We start from the raw sequence: 24,357 nt of genomic DNA on the forward strand, positions 1-24,357 counted from the left end.
CCCTCCTGCTGCTCCACTCCCTCCTTCTCCCTAATCCTGATTTGAGTGAAAGGGGAGAGAGGAGATCACAGCTGATCCATAGGGAGGGATGGCGGCATGCAGGAGTGGGGGTAGGGGGCTTGGAGGTGTTGGGGGTTAGTCAGAATGGGGAGAGGACTCTTTAAGACACAATTACTCCTCTTCATATAAAGCACTGATCAGGTCATACTGCTTGCAGCGTTTACTAGTCTTGTCATTGTTGAATATGTCACTCACTCACTGACTATCTTATGCAATCGAGGGGGACCTCTTTGTTTTGAAGATGTAAATTATCTTTGATTGATTAATTGACTGATTGATTCCTCTGTTTTGACAATTTCAAATTGTGGATTACGTTCACACGTGCCCTGTTGCTGAATGACTCACTTGTGATTAAATGATCTGTTTCAAAGAGAACTTACTGTATGGCTGTAGCATAGAACTCCATACTCCATTCTCTGATATGTTCTGTGTTTTTTTTACAGGCCTTGCTGTCACAGCTTTTGCATTGTCTGGCTTTGATATTTTCTCAGTGCTTGTCTAACTTACATATACCAGAACACATCCCTGTGTGTGTCCCTCCCTCCTCCAACCTACGGAGTTCTACTCTCTACTCAGAGACAGACAGGTCAGTTAACAGTGGCATTACTGCCAGATGACCCCTGACCTTTAGAGAACTATATGAGCGCTAGCCTCTGTGTTTATAGAGGAGCATGCTTTACAACAGAGGCAGACAATCACTATTAGTGTTAGTGTTTGTAGGAATGGGAAGTTTGGATTGGTTAATGGGAGGGGGAAGGGTTGGAGTGTATGACCGTGGTTTTACATTTGGGTAGGAGGTTGGAATCAATACATGGTCATAAGGAAAGCATGAAAGATCCATTGTAAGGGAGGAGAAGGGAGGCAGGGGAGGAGAGAGTCCGGAGAGGGGATCAATGGCATGCACTATCTCACTAATTGATCGTGTTTTCAAGAGGGGTCTTTTTTTAACAAGCAAGCACTCTGAGGAAAGAGGAATAATCAATGGGAATTTTCCAATTTTGTCAATATCGCTTTTCCCTTCCCCCTTTCAAAACGACAAGCCATTTCACAAAGCCTGGATGCAAGAGAGAGATACATTTGTTTTCCTTTCTGTCAATGAGAACATACAAAATCCTCCTCAGCAAGTTTTTTTCTTCTCATCAATTAGACCAGATAAATCCTTTCCTATGTGTTAAATGATAAAAAATACTTATTATAGGTAGCAGTAATGGTTGTGGTCAAGCCCACTTTTAGAAATGTGATTAGAGCTCCCTTGCGAAGACTAGTTGACCCTAAGAGGAATCTGTTGCTCTTCATCTTGTATTATGGGCCGTATTGATCTTCTACCCCTGATTCTAGTTATGTGCACGTTTGGTTGTTTTATCTGGCCGCCACATAGCAGCGAATGAAAGTGTGTTGCTTTTAAATCAATTTCCACTAAATTGCTTTTACTTCTAGAAAATCATTTGGGTCAATTTCTAATGTCTTCATTTGGATGAGGATTATTTCAGTGAATGTTTTGCACGTGCTATCTGTTGGAATCCACACGGATTCCTCTGGACAGTTTGACAATATAGCATTCAGATATCATTTGTTAATTTGTATCTGAATGCCTTTCTTCAACAACCACATCTCTATCACCATGCCCAAACCGGACGCGCGCGTGCTTCCGCGAGCTTCCGCATGCTTCCTCGTGCTTCCGCGTGCGCCGTCGTGCGCAAAATTATTTTGTCCCCCCCACACCAAATACGATCACGATACGCAGGTTGGAATATCAGAACAAACTCTGAACCAATTATATTAATTTGGGGACAGTTTGAAAAGCGTTAAACATTTATGGCAATTTAGCTAGCTAGCATGCAGTTGCTAGCTAATTTGTCTTGTCATCTCTTCTCCTTCCAGGCTTTTTTTTCTTTGGACTTTATATGTCGATTGGCAACTAACTTTCATAATAAGGTGTATTAGCATAACCGCTCAGTTCATCTTTCAATCACCTACGTGGGTATAACCAATGAGGAGATGGCACGTGGGTATATGCTTCTAAAAGCCAATGAGGAGATGGGAGAGGCAGGACTTGCATCGCATTCTGCGTCACAAATAGAAGCCACATCTATTTTAGCGCCTGGCAACGCAGACGCTCATTGACGCACACCAGCATTGTGGGTGCAATGACTGAATAACATGTATGTGTAACTGTATTTTGTGACGTGAGCGGTGTGGTCAGCATGTCAGGGACTATTTGACAATCTGTCTGAATCTTCAACAACCACATCTCTAAGGGACTGTTTGACAATCTGTCTGGATCTTATTTTCTGTCTGTTTCTGTCTGTCTGTCTGTCTGTCTGTCTGTCTGTCTGTCTGTCTGACTGACTGTCAGCCTGTCTCTCCCTTCTTTCTTTCCTTCCTTCTATCCCTTTCTCTCTCTCTTTTCCCCTATACATAAGATATATCTGTGTGTTAGTTATGCTGCCTCGGTGTGCTGCCTCGGTGTGCTGCCTCTGTGTGCTGCCTCTGTGTGTTGCCTCTGTGTGTTGCCTCTGTGTGTTGCCTCTGTGTGTTGCCTCTGTTGCATTCTGAGCTCCTGTACATCTGTGTTGGCAGGTCCCTGCTCCCTGTGCGAGCTTGCCTCTTAGCCTCTCACTGTAATTTTAATGGAGGGGAACATCACCCGCCCCTCTCAACAGAGCCCCCGGGAACATGCAGGGAGCAGAGCTTTTGGAAAGGAACATTAAACAACTGGCCAAAAAATGGAAACAGCAACCATTTTTGACTGTGTCAGGGGGTCAAATTCCTCACCTCTCCCAGATGCCTAGTAGAAGCCAAATGGCCCTGTTACCTCATCATTTGTCCTCTTGGAGATGTGAACAGTGTCAGTTTTAGAGATTGTTTCTCACGATCACAGAATCTGTAACTCCTTTAGCCTTGGAGCTCAGAGTAGGATGACATGGTCTCCAGCAGCAGTGCATGTCAGAGTGGAGATCCTAGTTAACAGACCTATTGGCCCCTTCTACCACCACTACCTCCACCACCTCCTCCACCTCCACCACCAAGACCTCCACCACCTCCTCCACCTCCACCACCAAGACCTCCACCACCACCACCTCCACCTCCACCACCTGCACCTCCACCTGCACCTCCACTTCCACCACCTCCACCAACACCTCCACCTCCACCACCACCTCCACCACCACCACCTCCAACACCACCACCACCCCTGTGTAGTCTGGACACCCTTTCCACAATGGTGGTTCCTTCCCAGACCCATTTTTTACATGTCCCAGAGAGCCCTGATTTTAGGGGAAGGAGGAGGAATCCTGCATCTGAAATACACAGATCAATGGCATGACAAGCCGTCCATACAGGCTCATCTCCACTACCTCTGGTAGCGTGCCATGTCTTCTAGCCAAAACATATACATCCCCCTCACAGGCACTCACTGAGCCAGCTATAGCTACAGGCACAATCTACCTACATGCTGATCCTATACATTCTCATTATTACAGCTACACATCTGTAATGTCTTTAAAGACACACACACACACACACACACACACACACACACACACACACACACACACACACACACACACACACACACACACACACACACACACACACACACACACACACACACACACACACACATACACATACACATACACATACACATACACACACACACACACACAATCCCTCCAGTCCCTTCACTTCCCTGTCACAGGCACCTCGTCTCCCTGGTGGCTGGTAGTGTCCAGTCCCCCCAGACCTCTGTCAGGAGCCCTTCAGACAGGGGACTGGCAGTGAGTGGAGACAGAGACGGGGCCCAGCAGCTCCACTGCACACAACACCACAGGCTGGGCCAGTCTGAGCAGCTGGCACAGGAGTGGGGGGCATCTCCTCCCAGGAGGCAATGAGAGGAGGAGAATGACAGACAGACAGACAGAGGGAGAGGGTGCCACTGTCTGAATTATCAAATACTCACTGACAGGTACTGCTTGTAAGAAACACAGAGAGAGAACACTATTCAGAGTCAGGAGTCAGAATTCATTTTGTGATGTGGTCTCATGTGAACCAGGAAGACCCACGACTCAAATACAGAAAGGAAGTGAACCATGAGTGGCAGATTAGATGACTGGATTGTGCTGTCACCTTTTGCTGCGTTGGACTGCGTTGGGTTGGGTGTCGTGGCTTGAACCCTAACACTCAGAACAAGCATATGTTGTTTTCTTAAGGAGAGCGCACAGAGGGGGAAGTCGGAAACGGAGCGCAGCAGAGAAATGTTTTGACAGGAAATGGGAATGGACTGCAAATGGGCTAATGTGGGTGAATGGGGATTTAGGGAGGGGGGTAAACATGGGGTTTGGAAGGGGGCTCATAGCACTGAAAATGGCCACACTCTCCATGAGTGGCTGGGACTGGGTGCTGTGTTACTGGGACAGGGAGAGGGGAAAGCAGCTTCCCATTTGTCTGGCCACTAATGGGTTTCACCTTTGGTAGGGCAGCACTCTCAGGAGGCCAGATTAGCATGATTTATTTTAGAGTACTTGAGATAATTTGTGTGTACATGGATGTGTGTGTATCAGAATTTGTGTGCACATGGATTTGTGTGTATCAGAGTTTGTGTGTATCAGAACTTGTGTGCACATGGATGTGTGTGTATCAGAATTTGTGTGCACATGGATTTGTGTGTATCAGAGTTTGTGTGTATCAGAACTTGTGTGCACATGGATGTGTGTGTATCAGAGTTTGTATCAGAATTTGTGTGCACATGGATGTGTGTGTATCAGAGTTTGTGTGCACATGGATGTGTGTGTATCAGAGTTTGTGTGTACATGGATGTGTGGGTTTCAGAGTTTGTGTGTACATGGATGTGTGTGTATCAGAGTTTGTGTGTACATGGATGTGTGTGTATCAGAGTTTGTGTGTACATGGATGTGTGTGTATCAGAGTTTGTGTGTACATGGATGTGTGTGTATCAGAGTTTGTGTGTATCAGAGTTTGTGTGTACATGGATGTGTGTGTATCAGAGTTTGTGTGTACATGGATGTGTGTGTATCAGAGTTTGTATCAGAATTTGTGTGCACATGGATGTGTGTGTATCAGAGTTTGTGTGTACATGGATGTGTGTGTTTCAGAGTTTGTGTGTACATGGATGTGTGTGTATCAGAGTTTGTGTGTACATGGATGTGTGTGTATCAGAGTTTGTGTGTACATGGATGTGTGTGTATCAGAGTTTGTGTGTACATGGATGTGTGTGTATCAGAGTTTGTGTGTATCAGAGTTTGTGTGTACATGGATGTGTGTGTATCAGAGTTTGTGTGTACATGGATGTGTGTGTATCAGAGTTTGTGTGTACATGGATGTGTGTATATCAGAGTTTGTGTGTACATGGATGTGTGTGTGGAGCCTCCAAGCAGGCAGGCATGTGTGTCAAAGGCCAGAGTCAGAGGCCAGTTAGCAGTGGTATTTAGGAACAGGGGCTGTTATCTTTGGCTGGATGCTGGTGCGTAGGGGTGGGGCAAAGAGGTGTGGGGGGTGGATAGGGGGTCAGTCAGCCCCCATATAAAGGTCTTAAATTTCACTAAGGATTTAACGATGCCCCCTGGCGCTGGCCCGGACCCAGTTTGTTTGTTTGTTTGTCTGTTTGTCAGGAATCTGGACAGAATTGATTTCCCAGGGAGGACTCAGATTTTCCTTGTATCCCCCCAGTCGTCCTCAACATACTCCCCCTTACCGCCTCAAAGCACCACATTTAAATTAGGCCTATAGCCCTATTTACCCCGAAAACATGCATATAAAAGTATTTAGAGAGATGGAATATTAGACGTGCATGCCATGCTACAGTATGGTCATAGAGTAATTATAACAACCTGTTATTGAAATGGGTACGTTAGAGGCAGCTGTTTCTATAATATCTAGTAGCCCTTAGAGCAACACACGTCTGTATATGCATTCTCCTGATATCGTTTTTGATGTTTTATGGTCGCGTGTATGTGTGTGTGTGTGTGTGTGTGTGTGTGTGTGTGTGTGTGTGTGTGTGTGTGTGTGTGTGTGTGTGTGTGTGTGCGTGTGTGTGTGTGTGTAAATATTCTTGATGAATCTGTCAGGGCTGAGGGCAGGGGGTGATGTGGCCGCTGACAGCCTCCCAGCAGGCATGCTGTGCGCCCAACAGTCCCCCTGCCCTTCCTCTATCCCCCTCCAACCCTTTCCTCTCTCTTATTCCCTCCTGCCCTCCCTCCCACTCTCTCCCGCTCCTCTCTATGGCTCCACACATTTGCTGTGGATTAGCTACGGACAGTAAATTACAGCACCCTGGACCTCTGAGTGATTCCATACCGATCTCTACACACGTTCCACCTCTCCCTCCCTCCTTCTCTCCCTTGTGCCATTATCCAGTTCTACCCTCTGTCTCTCTCTCTTTGTCTGTCTGTCTGTCTGTCTGTCTGTCTGTCTGTCTGTCTGTCTGTCTGTCTGTCTGTCTGTCTGTTTCTCTCTCTGGCTCTGTCTGTCTGTCTGTCTGTCTGTCTCTGTCTCTGTCTCTGTCTCTGTCTCTGTCTCTGTCTGTCTGTCTATCTGTCTGTCTTCAGTCTGATCTGTTTTTCTCCCTTCTATCTGTCATTTCCGTCCTGGTTCCTAGATTCCCTCAACCCTGTCAGAATTCTCTCCCCCTGTCTCTCTGTCTCTCTCTTTTTCATTTTACTTCACTCCTTCCTTCGTTCTTCTATGGTGTCACGCTACACAGCATTCTTTCTTTTACACGCCGCCCCTCTCTGTTCCTCCCTTCGATCACTCTCTCCCACCTCTCCTTTCTACCTCCCTCCCCCTCTCCTTCCCTCTCTCTCTGGAAACAGATGTTGTTTGTCAGATCTTATCATTACTGGCTAATTAAGAAGACATCTCTTCTCATGCTGTTGTTGTTTCTCTCCTCTCTCTGACGTCCATCTCTCTGTCTTTGTTCTTCTCTGAGGCGGGTTTGGGATGTGCTGTGGTATGTGGGTATTTAATACTCAAAGGTGATTATCGGCTCATGGAAGCCTATTGGTTTTGACAGTGTTAGGAGGACAGTATCTAGGAATCATCGTTATGTGTATTGGAGGGAGCACCTGATACATTTCTGATGTACATTTGAGCATTTTGACATTATTCATGCTGCTTCAGTTAGAATGACCAGTTTTGGGTCATCGGTGTTGTGTGGGGATTGTAAAGGTTCTTATTGGTATGTATGAGACCTTCCCATACACATTGGGCTGCTCAACGACTCCAGTGTGACAGTTTGGAGAGAGTATTTTGAATCTTCATCCCATAGGACTCACAAAGCATGCTGGGAAAGGTCAGGCTACTGATGGGAGGTCTATTCCCTATCCTGGATGAACATTCACGGTCTCTCCAGCCTGGATCTCTCTGTGTATGTCTCTGTCAGTCTGTCCAGCCATAGATCCATATAACTAAATATACCTACATCTCTCTCTCTTTCTATCTCTCCCGCTTTTCTTATTGTGCCAAGTGCTGGACGCTGGAACAACATTCAACTATTTTAAAGATGAAACCGATACCATCATGCCAGCAGTGATGTTATTAGGTCATTTTAAGACCAATGTATTGCAATGTTCAAAAAGTCCACGTTCACACTTATCAGAAGGGTCCATCAACCCCCATCCATGTCCCTCTATTACCCTGTCCCCCCTTCTCACCCCTCTCTCACCTCACTGCCCCACCGCAGCTGAGGCACTTTTGCGCCTGATGGTTGTACAGCGTTACCAAGCTCTATAAATCAGCACTAGTGGTTTAAATGTTTGGCTTTGACACAGTTGTCAAGTTTAGAGACGGGTGGGCTGGGTTTTGGTCTGGGGCTGCAGGGGTGAGGCTGGGCTGAAATGGAGAAGGGGCCATGGGGGCAAATCCAATCCAACGGTCAAACTTTAAAAGGAGTCCTCGTTCCCCATGCTCTGTTTCAGTCTGTGTGGCACCTCTCCAAAGAATCTAGCCACTATTTTTGATACCACAGGACTATCTGTGAGTGCTTCCCTTCCACCAACGCTGACGAATGCTGCCGCCAAAATGCGGCCGTTTGTTCTGACCTCTGCTGCTCAAAAGATACATTAAAACAAAGAATATTTCACTAAGTGCAGGTTTTTCCTTCCCGTGTATGCCTTTTGAAGCCAGCACCCAAAGATCTTTTGTCTCTACAAACATTTGAGCTAAGCGCGCCAATTTCTCTTTCCATTGATTTGGTGTACCTATCTCCACCATCACTCAGTGGTCTTGTCTGTCAGTGTGTGGTTGTTAGTGTGACTGTCAGACCATGAAGACAGGATTAATCCCTGGATCAAAACAGCCGTCAATGAGAGACTAACATGGGCCATATTATAGATTATGACAGAGTGGGATTAGGAAAGGTGGGGGTGCTAGAAATTTGAGAGGACAGAGGTGCATTTAAGGCAAGTCAGTTATGGCAAGTCAGTTAAGGACAAATTCTTATTTACAATGACAGCCTACCGGGGAACAGTGGGTTAACTGCCTTGTTCAGGGGCAGAACGACAGATTTTTTACCTTGTCAGCTCAGGGATTTGATCCAGCAACCTTTCGGTTACTGACCCAACGTGCTAACCACTAGGCTACCTGCCACCCCCATAGCTGTGCACCCAATAAAACAAATCTAAAATAAGTGAAACCCCTGCTGAAACAAGTTGCTAAGGATTGGTTTGTCGATGACTTTTAAATATGCAAGGCAGTTTGGAGAGAGAGGGGGAGTGAGAGAGGGTTAGGGTTATATAAAGTATGTTATGTAAAGGTGAGAGATGTATTTTAGTACAGAAATCGTACTAGTCCAAGTTAGTAGGCTGGTGTGAATGGTCCCGCGGTGGTATGCTACAGAGGGGTATCAGTTCGTGGAGGGTTCTCTATGCCCCATTAGCAGTGTCAAAGGTCAGGTGCCCTGGGTGTTAACCCTGGTGACCAGTCTAGCTTCCAGTCTGCCAGGGGACCCTGGGATCCAGGGGTATTTATTACCTCCTCCCCAGTTCCCCTCCTCCCCGTCCTCCTCATCCCTCCCCAAATCTCCCCATGGAGGAAAACAAAACACCCCCATCCCTCACCACAACCCACTCCATATACTAATTGGATGCATATCCATACATTGATGCATGACGACCCATCTGTAGATTTCTGCATCGGTGTAACATATTCATAGGTCAACTCTGGCCTATGCAGAACTCGGCCAATAGACAGGAGCCTTGAAACTTGACCCAATACTCATATTTTGTGCATATATTTCAAGTTGCGTTTACATGCATTTGATTTTCTATTTGAATGTGTACGTTTATTATAGAGTTTGTTGGGTGTATGTAATGTTTGTGTTCGTGCATGTGTGTGTGTGTGTGTGTATAAGTTCATGTTCTCAGTGTATGAGTGTGGCAGAGGAAGGTCCTCAGCATGTCAGTATGTTTTAATGCCTCACATCTGGTTTCCTAATTGTCTTCCCCTACCCCCCCACCATGTCAGGACACTGTTTTGTTTTTCCAGGGTGGGGGGCGATGGGGGGGATGTCTGATGAGTGATGGCCCTGAATACAGGACGTCAACATTCCCCCTCCTCTTTTTGTCTCTCCCTCTCTTCTCTCGCTCTTTCAGCCTTTTCTTCCCCACCCCTCTCTTCTTCCTTCATTCTCTCTGCCTGTCTTCTAAATACTTCTGACCTGTCACTCCATCTCTCTCTCTCTCTCTCTCTCTCTCTCTCTCTCTCTCTCTCTCTCTCTCCTCTCTCTCTCTCTCTCTCTCTCTCTCTCTCTCTCTCTCTCTCTCTCTCTCTCTCTCTCTCTCTCTCTCTCTCTCTCTCTCTCTCTCTCTCTCTCTCTCTCTCTCTCTCTCTCTCTCTCTCTCTCTCTCTCTCTCTCTCTCTCTTCTCTCTCTCTCTCTCTCTCTCTCTCTCTCTCTCTCTCTCTCTCTCTCTGTCTGTTGGTGTTCCTAGATAGAAAACAGAGCCTCTCCCACCCTGCCCTCCATTTTAGTCCTCTCTCTCTGTCTCTCACGGTTCAAATCCCTCCCAAGTCTTTTATTGAAAGATGATTGTCATCAATGCAGCTGTCCCACAGGAAGACAAAGCTGCAGGAACTAGTCCAGTTGTGTGTATTGTAGCTAAATCCATGCACCATAGCAGATCTAATAGATGGATACAGACACTGATACAGCTGTGTCTAATCAGCGTATAGATAGTGATATGTCCTGTGTCTCTGTGACATGGCAATTTAAGCCAGTTGAAATGAAGGTTGATAAATGCCAATGAAAGTTATTGTTAGGGGTCCTGTGCAGCTTATGTGCTAGCGCTATGATTAAGGCCATATGTAATGGCTCAGCTATGTTTAACAGTTGCCTCAGATAGGACTGACTGAGGCTAAACATGGTCTGTCTGACAGTCAATGCCTAGGTGAACATGGAAGAATGAAACAATTATGGAGTTAAGTTTGTAACTTTGCTGTTATTGCAGTGTCATGACTTACTCTCGTTTTTTTCTGAACTAGTTTTAGTTAAGCAAGTTGTCACCCTGCGGATTGCTCTCCCCATGCTGTGAGGCCTGTGTTTAGTCTTGGGAACTGAAGCAGATGCAGACAAAGGGGATTTGGAGGCCTTGACAGAGATACTTAGGGGAAAAACAGACTCCCCATGGAGCCAGTGTGGAAATTGATCCCAAGGCTTAAGACTTGGGCCTACCTTTTGTTTGTGTTTCCTAATCAGGTCTTTGAGGAGGGTCGTGGGGAACGCCAGTTGGAAGGGTCATAGATATTTCATGATTTACATTAATGACAACTGGCCAACTCATAAAATATTACACTTGCATCTCAACTTGTCACAAAAAGTTACCCCTCCCCCAAAATTAATTTCCTAATTGAATTAGTGGGGTAAATATGAATTCCAGTGACAGTTGGTTATGGAATAACCACTTTGAATATGAGAGGCAAAGCTGCAAATGCACACCTCTAAGCCACAGTGTAGCTAAAGGAGTTCTCCTTTGAAAATGGACATTCCTCTCCACACAGTTTCCTTCTGACATCCAGATCACCTCCAATGCTTAACAAGTCCACCTCCTCTCTAGCCTGTGGGTGGGGAGGTGTGTGGGTGTATTGCATTACCAAAACAAAAACAAACAACCCCGATATTAAACTTTTACGACCACAACAGAGGCGGGGGAAAAACAGAGGGTCCTCGACTTCTTATTAATTATGCAAGATTAGTCTAATTATAATTCAGCAAATGAATGTGTGGCAGAAGGTGCGAGGCGACGGGGCTGGGAGATTTGCATGTTAAGTGGGCAGGGGGAAGCGGCTAATGTATGCTAATATATGCACCAATGTCTCGCTTTAATTTCAGCATTTGCAGCTGTGTGCGTCCGAACTGAGGGGGCTGAAAGTTGACTGAATGGGTTTTTGGGGAGGACAGAGGTGGGGTGGGGGGTTGTATGGAAGTGTGTATGAGTGTTTATAATGTCACACAAACAAACACAGTGAGGGAATGATGAATGAAAGTCAGAGGAAAGGGGAAGGCCAATGCACACTGTCCAATGGGGATGTCGGCCTAGAACCTGAAGGGTCGTCGCTACATCTGGAGTGTGTCTTTAAAGGGATGTCACGCATCCCTGCGTGAAGTCACCAATGTGACTGGGTGGAGTGAGCGGTCATTGTTGGCTGGGTGCACTTGAAGTGGCCAGAGATCCAGAGAGCAGGTGGCTGGGCAGGGAAAGGAGCGTGTCTGTGTCTGGGACAGAGCAGGGCCATGGCCACGGTCATTTAGCCCAACAAAGGAGCCTGCAGTAATGTTATAAATGACTCTGCCATGTCTCTTTATGGGGGATCCCACATGAATTTGAAGCAAATTAATAGAATGTTCCCCATCATATACCAGAGTAGAAATCACATACTGAAGGATCTTCAAGTGCACTGTTTAAAAGAAGTATATGAAAAAAGCAGAACATTATCCAATATATCTCTCATCGGTGGCTATGAGGCAAACTGGATTCAAACACAGCATAAACTACTAAGAAAACATATAAATCATGACAGCATGATGGATACAATACAGAGAGACCAGAGAGGGAAGGACGGAGAGAGGGAGTGAGGGAGGGAAGGACGGAGAGAGGGAGTGAGGGAGGGAAGGACGGAGAGAGGGAGTGATGGAGGGAAGGACGGAGAGAGGGAGTGAGGGAGGGAAGGAAGGACGGAGAGAGGGAGTGATGGAGGGGAGGACGGAGAGAGGGAGTGATGGAGGGAAGGACGGAGAGAGGGAGTGATGAGGGAAGGACGGAAAGAGGGAGTGAGGGAGGGAAGGATGGAGAGAGGGAGTGAGGGAGGGAAGGACGGAGAGAGGGAGTGATGGAGGGAAGGACGGAGCGAGGGAGTAAGGGAGGGAAGGACGGAGAGAGGGAGTGAGGGAGGGAAGGATGGAGAGAGGGAGTGAGGGAGGGAAGGACGGAGACGGAGTGATGAAGGGAAGGACGGAGAGAGGGAGTGATGGAGGGAAGGACGGAGAGAGGGAGTGATGGAGGGAAGGACGGAGAGAGGGAGTGAGAGAGAGATGGGGATAGTGATATAAAGAGGAGGAAGTGGTTAAAGGGAGGGAGAGGCGATGTGGCCATTTGCACACATCCACCCGGGCCCAACTGTAGCGGTTGGATGGTCCCAGCTCTCACTGATAAATCAGAATCACCCTCCGCCAACAACAATATTGATTGTCCTCCGCTGAAATAGCTCAAATCAAGAAATATTGGACACTGTCTTGGAACCAAGCGGTAGTTCTGAGCCAGGGCCTGTTCACAAGGGACGTGGGGAGGGACTGATGGAAGAAGAGCGAGAAAGAGGCTGAGAGAGGGAAGGAGAAATGACCATTGAATGGGAGGGTTCTGGGCTGCGGGGCCAATATGAAGTCCCTCTCCAAACAAAGTCTCTCCATTAATATGACTTATATCTGCAGTGAGCTCAATGTGGGTGGGATCGGATAGCTAGCCGCCCAGCTCCTGCCTCTCTCTCATTTCTCCTCATCACTGTTGTTGTTTGTTTAGTTAGTAGTCCTGATCTCTACACCACGCCCATTTCACTCTAATTCTCTTTTTCTCTTCAGACCATTTCATTACTCCCTCAACTATCTCCCCTGCCTATCCCCTTTCTATCGCTTCCTCCCCCCTCCTCTCTCCCTCGCTCTCTGTGATGGAATGTGTGTTCCTTGTGGTTGCCTTCTCTTTCCCGTCTCTGTCTTTCCCTCTCAGCGTGGGGACTTTGGGATTGCGGCAGAGCCGCGTTGCCATGGCAGCGGGCTATGTTGCCGAACTGTGTACACCTGGGATTTGGAGTCTCTCCCTCCTTTCCACATCTTCATCTCAGTCGCTCCATCTCTCTCCTCTTCTCTGCTCTAGTGGAGGCTATCAGCACCCCGTCTCTCTCTTTCCACGCTCTGATCTCCCCCCCACACACACAACGTTAATGAGACACATCCATGAGAAAATACACACACAAACCTCATGCAAACGTACATACAAACACTCTGTCTCTGTCCTCCTTTCACTTTCTCTCTTGTAGCCTTTCTCTCATCCTCCACTGTTCCCATGTGGAGGTTCAGATGCAGCATAGTGGGATACCATGGGGTCCCCAGAGTCCCCTGGCATATATCACGGTCTCCTGTTCACTTTGAAACACAGCCGCAGTTTTCACTGGACTGCATTACAAATGTTCATCATTTGATTTAAAGTGTAATAACATTGACTCTAATGCTAAACTAAACAGCAGTGATTAATGCAAGGGCAGATATCACGAAGCAGCATTAACCACACACGCACATGCAAACACACACACGCAGACTCACACATGTGTAGGCACGCACACACTCAATGTTCATAATGCATCTCTATGACCAGAACACCAATCAGCGTCTTCTTGACTGATTTGAAATGATTAATGCCACTAAATAAGGCCAACAAATAATGAATGTGTTGTTCTTCCATGTGATATATTCCTGTATATTGAGTTATTGATGTCCTATTTTTCTTTTTCCCCTGCAGATTCTTCTTGAAGTTTTTCCTGAAGTGTAACCAAAATTGCCTGAAGACAGCAGGGAACCCAAGGGACATGAGGAGATTTCAGGTATGGAGTGTAGGAGATAGAGAGAGAGGGGTGTTTGTGTGTATTCATGTAGGCCTATGTGTGGGTGGGTGGGTGGGTGGGAGGGAGGGAGGGAGGGAGGGAGGGAGGGAGGGAGGGAGGGAGGGAGGGAGGGTTATCTAAAACATAGATTTTTAAAACATGCATTTCTTTCCACTCTACTTTCACAAAGAGGGTATTTCGTTATCTAGGATCTGCCCAGGTATAGGTGAGACCACATTTCTCCATATCAGAACCTCAAGCACTGGAATGGAGGGGAAAGTTAAAAATCAATAGAGAAACAAAGAGGGATAGATGGAAAGAGAAAGGCAAGGGGGTAGTGGGGTGGGAGAGACAAGGGGGGGAGGCAGGCAGGAAATAGGCTGAGGTGTTTCAGGAAGTTGTCAAGAATTGAGTGATTGGCTCCAGATGGGGGAGGTCATGCTCCGTGACCCAGGAAGTGGTCACAGGGGACACTCCCGCTTCACTTCCTCTGCTGTCTTTCAGCACCGGAGCCCCTGTCTGGCATTCTCTCTCTCTCTCTATTCTCTCTCTCTCTCTCTCTCTCTCTCTCTCTCTCTCTCTCTCTCTCTCTCTCTCTCTCTCTCTCTCTCTCTCCCTGTTTTCCACCATGTTTGTTTTAACTCCCGCGCGGTGACACATGCTGAGACGTTATGAGCGGGTGGCCCCTCCAAGGCCCTCACCTCCAGGTTAAAAGACGATCAGAGCGGGACAGTTGCTGCTGCTTGATCGATAATTTACTGTTATTTTCCTTCAGATTACTTTCCTCTCCTAGTCAACCATCTACAAGAACATCTGCTTTCTCTCCCTCTCTCTCTCTCTCTTTCTGTGCGTCTGTGCTCCAGTCTCTACATATGCAGCTCTGCAATACCGATAAGTCCTTAACACTCCACCTTCGTATGACAAAGCCTACTTCCAAATATCTAGAAATGAATGTCCATCAGCATTTCATAGTCACCACGCAACTACCTTCCTGCATGTACACATATAGACACATGGACACTCTTAAACACGAAGACCCAAGGCAAGCACACAAGAACATCCACATATTTTGATTGCATGTCCTCCATGGTGAACATGTGTACTTTGTGGAGAGGAAGGGACACACATGCTGTTGGCCAGAAATCAAATTATGGCCACCATTTATCATACTCTAACTCCCAGTAAAAAGAGGAGATTCAGTCCATATGTCTGGTGTCAGTGAGGGATGAGGCCTGAAACTCCAACCACAGCCTCAGGAGGGGATAGGAGGGAGAGAGGCCACAGAGAGAGGGTCGGTGATGTAAAAATATGATCTAGTAGGGTCGTCACATTACCCGTTGAGAAACATTTATATGAACTGGATGCTGAAATTGATTGTAGCCAAGGGATTTATTTTAGCAGGAAACCAAATCTCACATAAAGTGACGTAACATGTCTTTAGGTACCCAGATACACCGTGAGTTGATCTTTTCCTCTTTCCCGACCTCCCCTGTCTTTCAGGTGGTCCTGTCCAGCACTGTGAGTGTAGACGGACATGTCTTAGCTGTGTCTGACAACATGTTTGTCCACAACAACTCCAAACACGGCCGGAGAGCCCGCAGGCTGGAGCCGGGAGAGTCAGTGGAGAACGGCATGGAATACGGTAAGACACACACCACTACCTACCCTGATGTACTGATGCATATTGTAGCTTACTCATGTTATCCACTTCACTGTGCTCCACAATGGCTAACCTCAAGGTCTAGGGCTGACCTCCTAAAACAGACACTAAATACATTGCCAGGATGTGGAATGTGTTCAATTAAAATGACCTTATTGCTCTTCTTCTACAGCCACCCCCTGTATCAAAGCCATCAGCCCCAGTGAGGGCTGGACCACGGGCGGGGCCATGGTCATTGTGATCGGGGAGAACTTCTTTGACGGGCTGCAGGTGGTGTTCGGCAGCATGCTGGTGTGGAGCGAGGTAGCTATGTGGCTTCACTGTAGCTGTCTCTTTAAAACAACTCATTAACGAGACTGTTACTCATTTGTTGGCTGCCTGTTACATGTTGGCATTATGAGAGCAGACCGTATTATTCTATCAGATACTGTAGACGTTTGTTGCTCATTTTGTCTTGTCTCTGTTTCTCCCTCTTTCTCTTAGTTGATCACGCCCCACGCCATCCGTGTCCAGACGCCCCCTCGCCACATCCCAGGGGTCGTGGAGGTCACGCTGTCCTACAAATCCAAACAGTTCTGCAAGGGGACACCTGGGCGCTTCATCTACACAGGTAAACACACCTCTTACTTACCTCACAGCCACACCTACCCCAGCCAGCAGCCACACCTACCCCAGCCAGCAGCTACACCTACCCCAGCCAGCAGCCACACCTACCCCAGCCAGCAGCCATTCACCAACAACATACCAAACAGAAACATTAGGAAATAGATGAGTCAGGACTTAGTGCTGATGTATCTGTGTTTGTGTTTAGCGCTGAATGAGCCCACCATAGACTACGGTTTCCAGAGACTTCAGAAGGTCATCCCCAGACACCCTGGTGACCCTGACAAACTGGCTAAGGTGAGTGAGAACACACTACACTACACTACACCAGACCACACCACACTGGACCAGACCACACTACATTGCACTACACCAGACCACACTACACCAGACCACACTACACCACACTACATTACACTACACTACACCAGACCACACTACACCACACTACATTACACTACACTACACCACACTACATTACACTACATCAGACCACACTACACCACACCACAATACATTATACTACACTACACCACACTACATTACACTACATCAGACCACACTACACCACGCTACACTACACCGCACTACATTACACCACACTACATTACACTACACCAGACCACACTACACCACACCACACCAGACCACACTACACCACATTACACCACACTACACCAGACCACACTACACCACACCACACCACACTACACCACACTACACCAGACCACACTATATTACACTACACCAGACCACACTACACCACACCACACTACACTACACTACACCACACTACATTGCACCACACTACACCAGCCCACACTACACCAGACCACACTACACCAGACCACACTACACCACACTACACCACACTATACCAGACCACACACCACACCACACTACACCACACTATACCAGACCACACTACACCACACCACACTACACCACACTATACCAGACCACACTACACCACACCACTCTACACCATACCACACTATATTACACTACACCAGACCACACTACACCACACCACACTACACTACACTACATTACACTAGACCATTCTACACCAGACCACACTACACTACACCACACTACACCACACTACACTACATTACACTACACCACACTACATTGCACCACACTACACCAGCCCACACTACACCAAACCACACTACACCCCACCACACTACACTACACCAGACCACACTACATTACACCTGACCACACTACACTACACTACACTACACCAGACCACACTGCACCACACTACACCACACCACACTACACTACACCACACCACACTACACCACACCACACTACACCACACCACACCACACCACACTACACTACACTACACCACACCACACCATACTACATTACACCACACCACACTACACCACACCACACTACACCACACCACACCACACTACACTACACTACACTACACCACACCACACCATACTACATTACACCACACTACACCACACTATACAACATTACACCACACCACACTACATTACACTACACCAGACCACACTACACCACACTATACTACATTACACCACACCAAACTACATTACACCACACTACATTACACTTCACCAGACCACACCACACCACACTACATTACACCACACTACATTACACTTCACCAGACCACACCACACCACACCACACTACACTACACCACACCACACCATGCTACATTACACCACACTACACCACACTATACTACATTACACCACACCACACTACATTACACTACACCAGACCACACTACACCACACTATACTACATTACACCACACCACACTACATTACACCACACTACATTACACTTCACCAGACCACACCACACCACACTACATTACACCACACTAAATTACACCACACCAGACCACACTACACAACACCACACTACATTACACTACACCACACCACACTACACCACACAACACCACACTACATTACACCACACCAGACCACAGCACACATTGTGAGTTCTGTCATCACACCCCACTTTACATACAGTACACACGATGTAACACCAGAGGCTAATTCATGTCTCTCTGTCTGTGTGTAGGAGATGCTACTGAAGAGAGCAGCTGATCTGGTAGAGGCCTTGTATGGAAACCCACACAGTAATCAGGTAACCAGCGCTGTTCAGCAGAGGTCGCACCGAGTCACAAGTTTTCAAGTCAAGTCTCAAGTCGAGTAAAACATGAATCTATACATGCAATAACTTGTTCAAATCTTTGTCTATTTATTGAAGCTACCAGACAGCCCTTTTCTTTATTTTGTCTGCAACACATTTTGATGATGTCATTGTAAAATAATGACCTTGTAGCAGTCGTGAGGTCATGACATCAGCAGCAGGCAAGGCAGGTTGATGTGCTCAGTTTGTTGATTTATTTACAGGTCTTGGTGATCCAATGTTAAAGGGCCATATCATACAAAATAGATTGACCAAATAAATATAGAAGGTCCAAAATACATAGCCTCTGTATCAGGCTCAACCTGTCCTATCTGAACAGACACAGGTAGAGGGCAAGACTGCACATCCTCCCCTTGAAAAGCCAAATGGAATCTGTCTAACAGGAGTCCCTCCCAGGACCATACAATTACCCAATTGGCAATTACAACCAATAAACAAACTGGTTCTATATTTAAATGGCAATTTCCAAATCCATTGTTACATTGGTACATTTGTCTTAATCAGACTTAATGATTATTAACGATATTTCATCACCATTCATACATAGAACAATAATTTCTTCTTATTCAACATACTGACTCCAAAGCGTGGCACGCAGGCCACATTGCTATATTTAGAGCGTTGGGCCAGTAACTGCAAGGTTGCTGGATCGAATCCCCGAGCTGACAAGGTGAAAATCTATAGTTTTGCCCCTGAGCAAGGCAGTTAACCCACTGTTAACCGGGCGCCAAAGACGTGGATGTCAATTAAAGCAGCCCCCCACAGCCCCCCACACCTCTCTGATTCAGAGGGGTTGGGTTAAATGCGGAAGACACATTTTAGTTGAATACATTCAGTTGGACGACTGACCAGGTATCCCCCTTTCCCATTCCCTATTTCTATGCGCACTGAGGTGCGCATTCTCCTATTACGCACATCCAGAATGACAGAGACATAGGACACAGACACACAGAACTCCGACATAACCCAAAACCATACATTGAATTAAATGAACAGAACTTCTACCTCATGAGTCTTGCGAATGTTCATGTGCACAATAAACACAGCGCCCGGGCTAAATGAAAATGTATCATATGAAACATGAAATAGAAATGTCTAAGTGTTGCAATAAATGGTATGGTGATGGAATGACGAAATGCTAGTAATTATTGGAGGATTAGATGGAATATAGACTTACCACATATGCATTTAAATGTGTGAAAACAACAGCAGATATTTAAAGAGTTGAACAAAGCGTCTCTCCACTGGAAGGAGTTGGAGAGCTCCTGTGGGGGATCCTCGCCACAGTAATAATTCATTTTAACAACAAATTCCAAATGCAAGTATAAGTAAATTATAAATGTCAAGCCATTTTAGCATGCCAAAAGACCAGTAAGCCTATGCTAGTAGTCTAACTGTCGCTTGATGCCCCATTGCTGCCGAGCTTGCAAAGGAAACAGTTAATATTCTTGATCACCAAACTATTTTTGGAGCTGCATGTTTATTTATTATGGCTGTCCTCTCTCCCTACAATTTGACGTTTGCGCTGCACCCGATTCTATGGCTGTACAGTAAATCAGCAATCTGTTGGCTAGCTCACCCGACTGGTGTTGATTGACAGTTTTCTGGTCCAATCAGAGGGCCAAGTGTGCGTTTCACTAGCCAATCTGTTTCACTAGCCAATCTTGTTGCAAGGGTGATGCTGCGGCTACTGTCTATGGCTTCTCTGTGCCACAAAATGAGTGACAAAACATGACAAAACATGACAAAACCTATCCAGATCATTTCAAGTCATCAGTCTCAAGTAAGAGGGTTGTCCCGAGTCATGAGGCTCCAAGTCAAAGTCAAGTCTCAAGTCATCAAATTTGTGACTAAAGTCTGAAGTAAACAACTCTGCTGTTCTTGTCTCTTTTACTGTTACTCTTATCAATAACTACTATAAATCTCTGATGTCTGGCTAACAGTTTGTATTGTCTGTCTCTTTAGGACATGTTGCTGAAGCGTGCAGCGGACATTGCTGAGGCCCTGTACAGTGTTCCCCGTCCCCACAACCAGCTGCAGGCCCTGCCTAGTTCCCCAGCCCACGGCAGTGTCATGGGCCTAGGCTCATACCCCTCCCAGCTGGGGGTCAGCATCGGAGAGCCAGGACAAACCAGCCAGGGTGAGCAGTACTTGACTTACTATGTGATTTATAGTGATATTCACAAGAGTCTGTCCCTTTGCGATTTTCTTCTAGGTGGTGCTGTGATATCCCCAGTGGGAAAATCACTTTTCGTCCTGTGTTTTCCTTACCTCTGTGTTTTTTGTTCTAACACTCTATCGGTCTCTCTCTTTGTTTCTCTCTCTCTCTCTCTCTCCAGGTTATATTCGTAACTCCAGCAGTTTGTCCCCACGGGGATACCCCTCTGCCTCCACCCCTCAGCAGTCGGGCTATGGGGGAGGTGGAGGCATGAGTGGCGGGTATGGGTCAGTGCCCATGACTAGTCTTGGGGTGCCAGGATCCCCTGGTTTTAGCAGTGCCTCCCCCACTGGTTCTCCCTATGGCAGTGAGTGTGTCTCCTCTGACTCAATCACTCTGTCCTGTGTTTTCTTCCTGTCCCTGCTACAATAAAACATCATTGCCCACCATTGACAAAGGTTGACCAGTGCATAGAATCCTTCTGTTATAAAGTAACAACAACTATTCTCTCTCTCTCCTCCACAGTAATGCCATCTAGTCCCACCATCCCGGGTTCCAGCTCCTCCTCCTCCCTCCTGCCGTTCTCCTCCTTCCCGTCCTCAGCCAAACAGAAGAGTGCCTTTGCTCCCGTTCTCCGGCCCCAGGGATCCTCCTCTCCTGCCTGCCCCGCCTCAGGAGGCAACAGCTTCAGAGGTAGAACCAAACTACAATCTTAGAAACACCCCTTTCTGTGTAACCCCCCCCCCCAAACATTTTTCTGTATAAAAGCAAATCCATACCCACATGCATATAGGCTAGGCATGCATGACAATACAAATATGTCTGGCTGTTATTTGGGTTATAATAATGATTGCTATTTTCAAAAATAAGTTTGTATCTAAAACATATTAGATTATTACTATTCTCTTTCTCTATAGCGATGACCGGCCTGGTAGTTCCCCCGATGTAGCAGTACTCCACCAACTCCCATCCACCATCTACAAACTAGACCAGACCAGACCACTGCTCCAACACTGCCACCCCCCTGCAGGCACTGACAGGGCAGGGATGATGATGGAACACACACTGATTTCTCAACCACCCACAACTATCCTCACTGATGCCCTGCCACTAGTTGAGTCCATGTATCATTCATCTGGATGAAAGGGATGGGACAGAAAGAGTCCAAAGACCAGCCAGTCACTCCAGATGCAGACAGAAGACCTCTTCGTCTGTAGTAGCTGCCAAGACATGAGACTTTCTTGGGCCACACCACAACACAGTGGAGCCCTATAGGGTGCACTATGGGTGTCTCTGTATTTTGAAAGGAAAGCAGAAGTCAGCGTCAAGATGCCTTCACGAGCTTCAAAAGCATTCATACCACCCAACGCTAACAGCCTTATGCAGCGTTTGGTTCTTCCGACAACACCTACCCCAAACTGATCAACCTCTTGGCTAGCGGAGGTGTGGTAGATGAATATGTCTGTTGATGATTTGTTGTTAGAGCACTGAACTGAATGGACAATGGAAAACTCTGATACTATGTGCCGAAACTCAATGAACCAGGGTGATATTTGTCTCTAAGGACACTGTCAAAGGCATCTGAAGACTCCAAGGTTTTTGTCGTAGAGTTTTTGAAGGTGATTTACATTCCAGAATGATAGACCCTTTATTTTTTGTTCTCATCTCCATGATTTTACAAGGGCAAATTCTTTGTCCTCCAGTGTTGGTAATAAAAAGTAAAAAAGTAATTCATATATTGATTTATTTAAGAAGAAAAAAACAAGCAATTTAACTTATTATTACATTTAGTTTAGGGAATAATATAAATGTGTTTTAATTCCTTTTTTGCAATTGTTATATACATGATTATCTCTATCTTGTCATTATTCTTGTTTTTATTGAAATCTTTGAGGGTTTTATTAGACATGACTGTTGATTAATATGTAAGAGAGAATGAAGTAGTACTCCAATGTTTATTTGAAATAAATTCCTTGGCCAATACTCTTTTCCTGGTTTGTCACATAACAAAATGGAACCATTATGTCCAATGTCAAAGAAAGCAAATGACCTTGCTGTTCTCTATAAAGGAAAACTAGTTAGCATATATTATTATTCATTTTTATGCATGTTATTTCAACACTGATTCCCTCGTATTATTTCATTCATGTGGCCAATTTGAAATTGTATGTCGAACATTATGATTTTCATTGTTGATTGATTTGATGTGTTTCATTCCGCAGTCTCTGGTCACTATGCAGTACAGTACCAAGCACAAACTGAGATCAAAGAGTTATATTGGGGATTTGTCATAAACCCATGCAACAGTGTTCTTACTCACTGTTGCAGCACAATACATACATCATGCTCAGGATTAGAAAACACAGAATACATTTATTGTTTTTTAGCTGACATCTATTCAAAGTTGTTTCCAGTGTTTGACTGGTTTTATTTATTTGATAACAGTTAGCCAAATGTAAGGTCACACATTTTTTTGTTTTTTGTTCAAAAGCCATCTTTCTTTTTTAATGGTACAGAATAACATGATTGTCTGAAATTGTGGTGTGTATATCATAAGGTATATCATAAGGTATATCATAAGGTGTATCATAAGGTATATCATAAGGTATATCATAAGGTATATCATAAGGTATATCATAAGGTATATCATAAGGTGTATCATAAGGTATATCATAAGGTATATCATAAGGTGTATCATAAGGTGTATCATAAGGTATATCATAAGGTATATCATAAGGTATATCATAAGGTGTATCATAAGGTATATCATAAGGTATATCATAAGGTGTATCATAAGGTGTATCATAAGGTGTATCATAAGGTGTAATTATATTTTGTCCTCCCAAATAAAGCAAAAATCACAATAAGAGCTCACTGTTGCTTTTCATAACTGAAACATGAGGAAGGTTGAAGAAACAAGGTCTACTTTTGTGTGTGTGCACCTGACTTTGTGTTTGCATCTATGCCAATTAGACATCAACAAAAATGTACAGATATCCATAATATGACCAATTAAAAACTATTTAGGCAAGTGAGGTTTTGCTACTTACAGCATTATGGGACTATAATTCAGGAATACACCAGGACAAGTTTTTGACTCACCTGTATGCTTGTGTATTTTCTGCTTTGTATACATAGCTGATGAGGCGCAGCATCTTAATTGTGGAGTGTGCGTTGCAGACTGTGTAGCTACTGCCTCTAAAGATAAACAACATCCCCCCCATCACTCTCCTCTCCAGTTGCAACCTTGCTTATTCCTCTAAGGACCAGGCCTCTGGGGGCCCCACTGAGAACCACATGAGCCTCTCCTCCTCTCTCTCTCTGGCGTGTGCCCTCTTTCTTTCCCATCTCCCCCTCTCTCTCCGCTACCCTGCCATTCTTTCTGTCAGTCTTTGTTTCAATCCCCTTTCATCCCTTCATTCTTTCTCTCCTGCTCCCTCCCTCTGTAATGGCTTCTCTCTGTTAATGTAATTAGCACTGGTAAAGGAGGGCAGTTAATTACCAGCTCTTTTTTTGATGGGGTAATTAATGTTATGCCAGGAAACAGCAACTGTTTCA

At 45.8% G+C, this 24,357-nt stretch overlaps 1 protein-coding gene across 4 annotated transcripts in view; it reads left to right on the forward strand.

Moving 5' to 3' along the window:
- Positions 1 to 23,668, forward strand: part of LOC109872095 (transcription factor COE2) — a 37,047-nt gene extending 13,379 nt beyond the window's left edge. For 2 of the 4 annotated variants that reach the window (XM_031803961.1, XM_031803963.1), the window contains exons 7-16: positions 14,080 to 14,161; positions 15,662 to 15,803; positions 15,994 to 16,124; positions 16,305 to 16,431; positions 16,633 to 16,721; positions 18,510 to 18,575; positions 20,607 to 20,781; positions 20,981 to 21,166; positions 21,325 to 21,492; positions 21,691 to 22,782. In XM_031803961.1, coding sequence (XP_031659821.1) covers positions 14,080 to 14,161; positions 15,662 to 15,803; positions 15,994 to 16,124; positions 16,305 to 16,431; positions 16,633 to 16,721; positions 18,510 to 18,575; positions 20,607 to 20,781; positions 20,981 to 21,166; positions 21,325 to 21,492; positions 21,691 to 21,716 — 1,192 coding nt within the window. In that variant the 3' untranslated portion in view covers positions 21,717 to 22,782. Of the gene's footprint in view, positions 1 to 14,079; positions 14,162 to 15,661; positions 15,804 to 15,993; positions 16,125 to 16,304; positions 16,432 to 16,632; positions 16,722 to 18,509; positions 18,576 to 20,606; positions 20,782 to 20,980; positions 21,167 to 21,324; positions 21,493 to 21,690 lie in introns of all 4 variants that reach the window. The other 2 variants (XM_020463206.2, XM_031803957.1) reach the window with 2 other exon arrangements.
- Positions 23,669 to 24,357: the final 689 nt, after the last annotated feature.

The sequence above is a fragment of the Oncorhynchus kisutch genome, linkage group LG3 (assembly GCF_002021735.2).
Source record: "Oncorhynchus kisutch isolate 150728-3 linkage group LG3, Okis_V2, whole genome shotgun sequence".
Classification (NCBI taxonomy): domain Eukaryota; kingdom Metazoa; phylum Chordata; class Actinopteri; order Salmoniformes; family Salmonidae; genus Oncorhynchus; species Oncorhynchus kisutch.